General features: G+C 44.5%; 1 protein-coding gene across 1 annotated transcript in view; it reads right to left on the minus strand.

Moving 5' to 3' along the window:
• Nucleotides 1-10990, minus strand: part of Tnn (tenascin N) — a 62681-nt gene that overhangs the window by 10578 nt on the left and 41113 nt on the right. Inside the window, exons 15-19 of the mRNA XM_026787630.1 lie at nucleotides 9855-9985; nucleotides 8169-8301; nucleotides 7610-7761; nucleotides 1433-1529; nucleotides 417-584 (exon numbers count right to left, since the gene is read on the minus strand). Of these exons, the coding sequence (XP_026643431.1) occupies nucleotides 417-584; nucleotides 1433-1529; nucleotides 7610-7761; nucleotides 8169-8301; nucleotides 9855-9985 (681 nt within the window). The remainder of the gene's footprint in view (nucleotides 1-416; nucleotides 585-1432; nucleotides 1530-7609; nucleotides 7762-8168; nucleotides 8302-9854; nucleotides 9986-10990) is intronic.

Genomic DNA, 10990 nt, shown 5'->3' on the forward strand with positions numbered 1-10990 from the left:
CTGGTCTCCGAGGGAACGGTGGTTCTGTAAGTCTATTTCTCCATTAAAGATATATATATATATATATTATATATTATATATAAGATAATATATATATATTACAATCTGTCTGCATTCGTTTACGCCAATACAGAAATTGTTCAAAAAGGCTAATGTGCAACAGCCTAAACCAGAGGGGCATCAAGGAAGGGTCTGGGAGGAGGGAACATACAAACCTTCCTTTCAGATTTGTGGTTAAAGATTGTTTTGACTTCCTTTACCCTCAAGCGCTTTCATTTTCAAGCATGACTTCCATTGTTAGTGAGGACAACCAACCGCTACCTGCCAGTATTCCACAACCCACATCCATTGCACACAGCAAATCAATCCTCAAATGACAGAAGCGAGAGACTCCTAGAGAGAGAAAGACCCCTTACCTGCTGTGCCTCTGTACTTCCCAACTGACAGCTTGTACCGCTCTTTACTGGACGCCACTTGGAAGAAATCATACACAGCGTAGGCGGATTCGTTGAAAGTCTGTAAGTCTGCCCTCACCTCATACCGTGTAGGAGTGCCAGAGGTGAGATTGTGTAGTTTATCAAGTCCTGAAAACATGGAGAGGGATTCTAAAGACCGGTCGGCTCATGTAGGTGAGCTCTCACTATCTGCATCTGAGACATTCAGAGCTAAAGGTCATCTTAACATTTATCTTCTCTGTTAACAAAGTGCTGTCCCAACACTTTCTCCTGGGGTGCTAATAGTCCCATTCTGTTGTTTCTTTGGCATGGCAATGCTGGTGACTTCATGGAATGCCACCATGTAGGAGAGGGTGTGTAGTACTGGGGTGACCTGCCCCTTGGTGACACCTCACTGAAGCAGAAGCAGACCTTCTTTCTACCGTAGAAGAACAGATCAGCTACTCATCCTCAGAACTCAAAGGAGAGGCTGTACCAAGAAAACCACAAACATCATCTACTCTATTAGACATTGAATACTCAGATTCAATCTTTTTAATTTCATACTTCCCAGAAGATGTTTTATTGGATATTTAACTCTCTGTGAACATCTGCTCCAAAAGAGAGCAGAGGGAAAAATGGGCAAAACTAATTCCCATAATATCTGGCTGCATTAGCAGAATTACAGGGCCTGCTAGCACATCGTATTAACAAGAGCCCAGAATCCAATCAATCAGCTGTCATTCTACTGTGCTTACATGAAATGCAGGCTCTAGGAAGACTCCACAGAGCTTAGCTACAGCATAAAAAGTCATTTCTGCACATCCTATCTCTTCACCTGCCCCTAGTACGCAAGAGCCTTCCAATTGGCATGGCCACACCACACAGTCTCCCTATCCTTTGGATCTCTCCTTGAAAATGGGTAAAGAGCCTGACCAGATCATCAAGAGGGGTGTTATCTTCCCACAACCCCACCTTCCTGATTCTAGAGATCATACCAAGCCAGAACTCCTTCATGGGGTCCCCAAAACCCTCTACATAACTCCGCCAACGCTTGAAGAAATCCAGCTGCCCAGTGTTCCGTCTCTGGAAGACCTGTAAAGGAAAAGAATGTCTTGTTCTGTTATTGAACCGACATAACTGCAGGGCCAGGAAATGCTAGTTGTATTTTTCATGTGGCTCTGGGAGTCAAGAAGAAACTATGAACCCCTACATTTCCTAAAATGGTACATGTTTATTTTTCAGAAACAAATTTTATCTATGTCTCAGTATATTGACAATACTGTCTATTATATTCATAAGAATTTAAGGCAAAATATGCATTCCAGGTATGAAGAGGTATAGTACCTAACAGGGAACATTGGTACCTTCAAGAAACTCCAATCATAGAGCACAGAAAAACTTGGGAGAACCAGTAATATATTACTAATAGTTGGGTGTGTGGGATAGAACATTCCAGGTCTTTGCTGTCTCTGACATATAACCTTAAAGCCTTTGACACAATTGGAGCATGATATATTTGTATTTTGTCTTTTATCTTCCACTTAAATAGTTTGAAAGTGGGAATTATTTTAATTCACAAGAATCCTAACATAGCAAGTATCTAGTATTTATAGAACAACACAAGTTCACTCAACAAATATTTATCAAGCATCTACTAAATAGTAGAAACCATGCAAGGTGATGGGCAAAATGAATACAGCAGAACTGGTTTCTGCCCAAACAGATCAAACAGTCCAGTAAATAAGAAAGATATTAATTAAATAATCAAATGAATAAGAATTCAATTAAACCAGTGATGAGAGTTATGAAGGAAAGGCACAGCAGAACTGCACCTACACAAAAGCCAAGAACGCTCCCCTGGGAAATAGCCAAGCGCTGCAGGGTAAGCAAGAACATCAGGAAGAGAAAAGAAGGCTGGGCTGTCGGTGGTCCTGGGTGTTCATTAGGAAGGGATAGGAGAGGAGGCTGGGATGTGGGCAAAGGTCAGCCCTGGTGGGATTCAATTTGGTTGAAGATGATGGCCCACTGTATAAAAGCAATGGTAATTTTGGAGGATTCTACTCAGGAAATGGGATCTTCCCCAGGTCCTTCTGGCTGCAGTGTAGAAAAAAGTCTGGCCAGCGGCAAGAGTGGTAGAAAGGTTACCAGTCTGGAGACCACTGCATTGTGCTGTTAAAAGCGGATGGTAACTTAGACAAGAAGCCACCCTGAGAATGGACAGAAGTCAACAGAATGTAAGCTTGGAAGGCATGGTGACAGACAGAATATGGACCTGAAAGAAGAGAGCCAACAGTGAGAGCTCATACACACAGCTTGATTGGGTTTGGAATTCCAGGCCATGTTTTTGGGGTCTTGACAAACTACACAACTCCACTGCAAGTGTTCTATAGGAGTTTGGATTGCAGAACTGAGTAAGTATTCCTCAGCTTCTTACAGAAGGGGATGCTGAGAGGGGCAGCTTTTTGAGCGTATATCATAAGTTCATTTGGGAGCACTGTGAGAGTTGGGGTTTGTTTTCCTTCCTTCTTTGCTGTACTTTAGTCAAACCTAGGGTCTCGTGAGTGCCAAGCAAGAGCTCTACCATTAGGCTGCATCCCTGGTCCAGGACGAATTCTTTTTGAGGTTTCCTGGTGAAGAGAGGTCTCATGTAAACAGCTGGAGATTTGGGTATAAAGAGAGCCCTAGGCTTGATTTCTAAGGAGGATGCATGTGGGGGAAATGGCAGGAATTCACCGAGTCATCGGACTTTTCTTGTCCCAAGAACACAGAACTTTTTCCAGCTTTCTCTGTAGTTAAGTAAAAGCTGTGTGTTTCCAGCCAAAAGGACAAGAGTAGGTGGAGTTTGCCATATTGTCTTCCACCGCCATGTGCCATAGTAGAAGCAGCCCAACCACAAAATGGAAGCAGCCTGAACCGCCGAGTCACCACTCTGAGTGGTGACTGCCAAACCTACAGAGCAATGCACACATGAGCAAAATAGTTCCTGGATTCGAGCATGAGAACGGGAGAGTGGTTTGTCACCTCTACAGAACCATTCTGTCCTAACGAATATAAAGATCCACCAAGACTCAGGGGGAAATGAAGGCAATAGAGGAGGATACTGCCATCTAGGAAGAAAGTCAGAACCTAGAGCTGCAGGGTGCTCATGGGCATGGGTGATTTCATTAAGGAGCAAAGAAGCAACTAAGAACACAGAAAGAAAACTAGAAAAATGGGTAATCACAAAAGCCACAGAGAGAAATAATGGTCACCGATGAGCGGTGAAGGGATGTAAGAGCCAAACTCCCTGGGAGATAGTGACATGGAAATCACCCACTTCTTCAGCAGGGGCTGTGTTAGGGAGACAGGAAGCCAGGCTGGGATGAGCTGAGAAGTAAATGGGAATGAGAAAATGGAGACTGATGTGGGTTCTATATCAGACAAATGGGTTGCTTGCTTTCTTTACAAAAAGATCTCTAGTCCAAAAAGAAAGGTCAGTTCCCCTTGGAGAAAAATCAGACTCCTTTATATGAAATAAACTTGAGAAGTCCCTAAACCCAAATACACCTGTGCACAGTATTGAAAATGGCAATGTGTATTATTCCACTTGAACTTAAGAGCCAAGCTAAAAGCCATCCTAGCTCACTCAGTAATGATTAGCAACCACTTACCGAAGACTAGAATTATAACTCTACCTATTTTTTCCTTGTATTCATCTAAATGAAGTCCCAACACAAAATCCTACCCATGGTGTTAAATCTGGTAAAGGAAACCTGATGGTTGTGTGATCTTTACATTCTAGGAAGAGTGGGGGAGGGAGGTAAGAATCCTGACCCTGCTCAAGCCCCACATGGACCAGTAAGCCTTGTGGCCTAGGAGGTTCTCAACAGAGACACGCATGGGAAGAGAATATTCCAGGCTCCAAGGCAGCCACAGACACAGCCTGGCGAGAAGAGAGTGAGTCAGTCAGTCCTTTTGGTTTCTGATCTCAGCCAGCTCACTGTAAAGCAGAGACCCAAGCGGGAAAGAGAAGTCTACACAGCATTTCTGGGAAAACTAGATGAGATGGTACGTGTCTTACAAAAATGTCCTAGGAATGGCAACACGCTGATGAGCAAAATTTAGGAAAAACCATTGAACGCAGTGTCAACACTGTCCATCAGCACTGCGGTTCTTACTCTCCTTTCCTCAGCTGCCCACTCATTAAACTTGCCTATTCTTTTTTCCCCTTCACTCTTCACTCACTTACTTTATAACAACCATTTACTGGACATCGGCTGAGTGCCGGATCTGAGGAAAAAGTAACGATGCCATTTCACAGATGGCAAAGCTCAGAAAATTAGCCATGTTCACACAACCATTTGGTGACCCAAAAAAAGGATAACACACAATCCCATCATTCAGTAGGAACGTTTGAAGATCTAACCCTTCCAGCTCTATTTCCCAGGTAGCATTTCTGAACACTTGGAAGACCTGTTTCCTGGGGAGGGGCCTGTGGCAAGCCTGCTCCCGGATTCTTCTTGTATCACCGACAATTGAATCCTAGCTGGATGTGGTACTGACACTTCCTTATTTGTGTATCCACTGTGCCACTAGCATTCCCCACTCCAAGGCTGGGACTGATTCTGAGCCTGCCCTTCTCAGGATGCATTCATTACCAATGTCTCTATTTCCAATCAATGAGCAGGTTTTGGGTTTGGGTTTTGGGTTTTGTTTTAAATAATGCGCCAGTGTGTCTAGGGAAGCCAATTCTGGAATCTCCGCACTTACTAGATGTATCCTTGATTAAATTGGCTAATTTCATTTTTAAGTTAGCTAGTTTCATCCCCCCGAAATACAAGGTCTCAGTGTAGCCCAGGCTGGTCTCAAATTTACACGTGGTCCAAGGATGATCTTGGACTTCTAACTCCACTCCCTTTACCTCTGCTCCCCACGGGCTAGCATTACAGTCGTGGACATCACAGAGAACTGGATGTGATGTCCCTGAGCGTCACACGTGCTAGGCAAGCAATTTTCCAACCGAGCCACAAGCACAGCCCATGCGTCACCTCTCTAAACCTTCAGGTCAAGATACAGCTGGACCCCATCACCCAAGAGCTTCAAAGGAGGCTTCAGGAAGGTGAGCAAACCATGAAACAGCAGAGTCAGGCACGGATAACAATAAGCTGTTATTATATCTCAATAATTGTTAGTTTGTATTTTATTCTATCATCTTTAAGTGTACTGACCACACAGATAATTTATACATCTTAGTTTGGTTGAGGCATTTGAGAGATTAAGATGCTCTGTAATGAGCTATGTAAGAATAGGAAAATGTCTTAAGAGGTGGTAAAGTATCTTAAGAGGGTTCTACAATCCAGCACTGTCATTGTGCTGGAGACATTACTCATTGCCTTGAATGACTAAATCAGGAGAGAAAAGTCAAGGTTGCATTTAAATGCCTGTGGAAAGAGCCTCTGCTGCAGCCCTTAGACTTCCAAGATGGAAAGATTGGAGACTTCTAAGTGTTCCCTGATGTTCTTTCCAGTCTCCTCCTGGCAGCCTGCGTTACCTCAGGGCAAAGGCCTCTGTCTGTTCATCGAATTAGGTTCCTGCTGCCTGGGACACAGAACAACTTCCATAAAAGGATTTTAAAAGCTCAGAGGAAACCTGGGTCATCTTTCAGGGACAGCTGACCCTTAGAGACCAAATAAAACACAGGCTGACTGAATTCAGTGGTCCTATAACTGACTGTGTTTGAGTCAGGCTCATTTGCATGGTTGTACAGAAGACAAGGTCCGTGAAGTCAGCCATCCATCGGCTTGTTCGTTGCTGTGTTGTCAGACAATGAAACAGTGTCTGACACAGTAGCTGTTTACTAAATATCTGTGCATTATTTCATGGGCTGTTCAAGCAGAGAGACGAATCTCTCTCTCTCTCTCTCTCTCTCTCCTTCTCGGTTGCCGTAGATAAATGACTCCTTCCCTGTATAAGCTTGGTTTTCAAAAAGGCCACACTAAACAGTACGGACAACGAGCCAATGGTCAATTATAAGCACAATGGCAAAAAATTGGGCTGTGGGCCAGAGTGGGCTGATGCATAGAGTTACAATGGTGTTGATGAAAAGCAGCAGGAACAGCCCTATGGGTCTGTTCAGGTGGGAGACCTCCCGTGTTACAATCTGCTGTGTTATTTTATAAATCAAGCCTTTCTGCCATCCAACCAATTTTTGGATTTGTTGGATGAAATGGACTTTCAAGTATTCTTTGCCACTGTGCAGATAATAAGTTTTCTTCATCAGATGATATCATTTCACCTGTGGCTGCTCAAAGAGCTCTGAGCAAACGTGTAAATGAACAGAGTTGGGCATTAGGAGACCAGGCTTTCTCTTTCCCACAATGGGTGGCAATGCACAGTAGGTGAAGGCTGCCTGTAGTTTAAGAAAATAAGAGCCTGCATCAGTTCAGACACAGAGAGAAGCCAAGTGAGGGAGAAAGAACAATCTGCCTGCAATCTTCAAAGGTTCCCCATAGGACTGAATCAGCAAGCCATGACAGGAGTGGTGTAGTGTAAGCAAGATAATAAGACTTCCAGATAGAAGGGGACAGCTAGACACAGCCCAGGTTTACCTGACTCTGGCCTCAATCTTTCAATTCAATATTAGAATTGAATCATATTTATATGTATTAGAATTGATCATATTAGAATCATATTTCTATCCTGCAGAGCCAAAGTCTAGACCCCAGACCAGGTCCCAGTTCAGAGGACTGATCCATCAAAAAGGCCATGAATTTACATCTTGGTCAACCTAAGATAAGCCATCAGAATACCCAAGGATCTAGCAGGCATGACTCCTGGAATGTGGCTCTAGCAACATCACTGACATGTGTGACCAACTCAACCATGTACCATGTAAGCGTCAGTGTCCCTCTTTGTTCAGATAGGGATAATAACCCTCTCACACTAAAGCACCATGTGAAGGCCTAGTGTTTTAAAGTACTTTGAAGGACTATGCCTGTCACAGGACCAAATTAAGCCCTAAATTCTTTCCTTACAATGGGATAAGATCTCTCTCCAAACAACTGCAAGTCATTAAAGCTCCTTTCTCCCACTGGCAGAGAAGAAAGAGAACCTCCCTGGGGCAGCTGTGACCATCTCCCTAGATTAAGAAAGAAGGTATTCCACGGGCGCCTCTGGGCACCATTAGGACTCACAATCCAGCCGCCTCCATCCGTGTCCATGTCACAGTACACCTGCATGGGCTGATTGGCGTCGCCATTTAGGTAGATCGTGTAGAGGCCACTGGCAGCATCGGTGTTCTGCTGAACCTGACTGCAGTCTGAGGGGTGTGGATAACGGGCATCCACTGAGAGCAAGCAGGACAAAGTCATTAGAAGGGAAGGAAGGAAGGAAGAGGAAACAATGCAGCTTTCCCTGTTACAAGGCAATTTACTTTGTCCAGAAATCATTTCATAGCATTCTACACTACTTTGCTTCTTCCAATTCTTGACTCACATGTTAGTATTCTCACTCCCTCTGCTCCCATCAATTCTGCAAATGCACCTTTAAGTAAGGCTTGTGTCGCTCGATGTCCTAGGCTAGCTCTCCCCGGTGTAACACTCAGTTTTGCCCTCGTTAGTTCCTTCACTATGGGGTGGATTTGTTTGGAATCCATAACCCCATCTTTATTTCTCCATAACTCCATGCCCCCCGAAGGCCTCTCCAATGCCTGCCTCTATTTATTGTCATTTAAAGGGCTTGATTCCACATTACCTGTAGAAAGGGTGGTGGATACACTTCGACTCCGGCGATCACCCTTAAAGGCAACCAAGGAAACAGGGTAGGTGACACCCTGTTCCAGGTCTTGCAATTCAAACCTCTGCTGACCTCTTTGGAGCTGCACTTCCTACAAAGGAGGTAACAGACAATAGGCAATTCAGTTTCTCTTTCCAGCACCCTGGGCATCAACAGCATTGACTAACATGATGTCAGAAGTCTCCAAGAGTTCAGTGGCAGCCCAGAATCCCAGTGAGTCTCAGTCACTTCCCTGGAGGGCCATGCCATGGAGAGTCGGCCCTGCTAGAAGGGCTAGCTGAGAGCCAAGTCCATGCCCCGCCACCAGCCAGGTTGCCTAGGGATCTGTGCCTTCAGATATGGAGAGATGATGACTATAGCGGTGCTATCAGCAGCAAGCTGACAATGCTAGACTAAGAACATTTAAAAAAAAAAAAAAGAGGCAAAACCGGTCATCATCATCAGATCTGTGAGACAGAGAAGTAGTTGGTATTTAAATAAATTCTTCTGAACATGTCTTACTCTATAAACATTGGACTAACTCTCCAAGCTGGACAGTCAGATGCATTAATTGTAATAATAAATAAATTAGTATCCTTATTTTTTCTTTCTTATTTCTTATTTGTCTTTATTTATTGCCAAAGAGAGATAATGACAATTTTCTATTGGCCAAGTTTGAAAACTTTGCTGGACTTCAGAGATCCTTGGGGAAGGTTAACCCTTGAAATAATGGTCATCCATTTAGTCAGTGAATATTTATTGGTGGCCAAGAATGGTGACACACACCTCTGACCTTAGCTGCTTTCAAGACTGAAGCAGAAAGAGTTCAAGTTTGAAGTCAGCCTCGGCAAGTTAGTGAGACTTGTCCCAAAATAAAAATACTGAAAAGAGCTAGGCACATAGTTCAGTGGTAGAGCATTTGCCTGACACATACAAGGCTCTGAGTTCAAGACTTACTATCACCAAAAATAAAATAAAACAAAAAATTCACACCAACTACATGCTAAGCACTATCCTAAATGCTTTAGATACAAAAATAAACAAAACAGAAAAAAATTCTCAGTCCTCCTGAAACTTAAAAGTGTTAAGCAGATCCAACAATTTATAGAAGGGAAGGAGGGGCAGGGGGAGAAAGAAGAGGAGCAGCAGCAAGAAGAGGGGGTACAAGAGGAGGAGGGTCAGGAAGAGGAGAGGCAGGAGGAGGGGCAGGAGGCGCAAAAGGTGCTACAGGAGAGGTACAGAAGGAGGGCATGAGGAGCAGAAGGAAGAGCAAGAGTTGGTACAGGAGGAAGAGATGTGGGAGGAGCTGTAGGAGGTGAAGGAGGAGCTAGAGATGGTACAGGAAGAGGAGATGCAGGAGGAGGGGCAGGAAGACTAGGAGGAGGGGAAGCAAGAGGTGGTTCCGAAGGAGCAGGAGGAAGAGGAGGAAAACTGAGGGCGCCTAGTACACACACCTCCCTGAGTTTGAGCCCCTAGAATTGCAAGATAGGCGATGAACAAGTGAATGGTAAAATGGGGTCTATGCTCAGGCAGCAGATGTAGTCAATAGGAGCAGGCACTGAGGTTAGTTCTTACAATGAGAACATAGTATTCACAAATAGCGTGGCTTAGCAGTGAGGGAATCAAGCAGTCAAGCTGGCTTGTTGTACAGGGAACTCCTCATACCTTCACTGTGCCATTCGGGAGCTGGTAGGTCAAAATGTAGCCATCGATTTGAGCAGAGGGGGGCAGCCAGGTCAATACTCCACCAGAATGTGTGACAGCAAATGGACGAAGATTTTTGGGAGGGTCAATTTCTGTAAATGAGTAGCCAGGTAACAATCGTTCTTAAAATATGCATAATTTTTAAGTGATCTTCTTTCTGTGTATTTCCGCCTTTCTCTCCCTGCCTTTAAGCAGTCCGTAGTCTTGGTCTTGCTCAGGGCCTCCCTAGCCTTTGTTTCTAAAAGTACAGATCTGTAGAAGTGGAGGGTTTAGGAATATGGCTTTGAGTAGTCTAGAGGGGGAGACCCTGGACCTCGTTTCCCCAGGAGATTCCCAGAGTGGTAAATAGGAACAGTGTAATTTGGCACTTTGGTTCTCGGTGGTGGCGGAGCTTCCTGTGTGATTTGGAAGGATGAGAGCCACAGGCTGGAAAGGACCCTGCACACAGAACCTAGGGACCGCTCAGAGGACACTGTCTGGAGAGGAGATGAAAAGATGTCGTGCTGTCAATGTCCAGCACTGAGAAACCCCAAAACTTACATGCTGAGATTAGGAGCCTTAATATGTAAGGGGACTGAGAATAAAATTAACTCAATACAAAAATACAAAATTCTATTTCTTAAACATCTAAATGTGTGGCCTTCATATATACCCAGTACAGAAACAAGAGATAGTGTTTATGTTAAAGCAGAAAGAAATTGGGTGTGGTCACGCATATCTCTCATCCCAGCACTCAAGAGGCTGAGCCAGGAGGATTTCAGAGAGTAAGGCCGGAGGCCTTCCTGGCTTATAGAGTCAGACAGACTCTGTTTCAGAATGCAAGGTGGGAGAGCTGTTAGCTAGGAAGAGTACAGACAAGAAAGCCTTTTCTTTTTCTTGCAAAGACTTGCCCACTCAGATGCCAGAGGGTCACACAGGCATGTGGACTTGTACCAGAGGGCATGCACGGTACGTGAGCATGTACCAGAGGGGATGCACGGGTATGTGAGCATCTACCAGAGAGCATGCATGGGTATGTGAGCATCTACCAGAGAGCATGCACGGGTATGTGAGCATCTACCAGAGGGCATGCATGGGTATGTGAGCATCTACCAGAG

The sequence above is a fragment of the Microtus ochrogaster genome, assembly GCF_000317375.1.
Source record: "Microtus ochrogaster isolate Prairie Vole_2 chromosome 6 unlocalized genomic scaffold, MicOch1.0 chr6_random_2, whole genome shotgun sequence".
In the NCBI taxonomy this organism is placed as follows: domain Eukaryota; kingdom Metazoa; phylum Chordata; class Mammalia; order Rodentia; family Cricetidae; genus Microtus; species Microtus ochrogaster.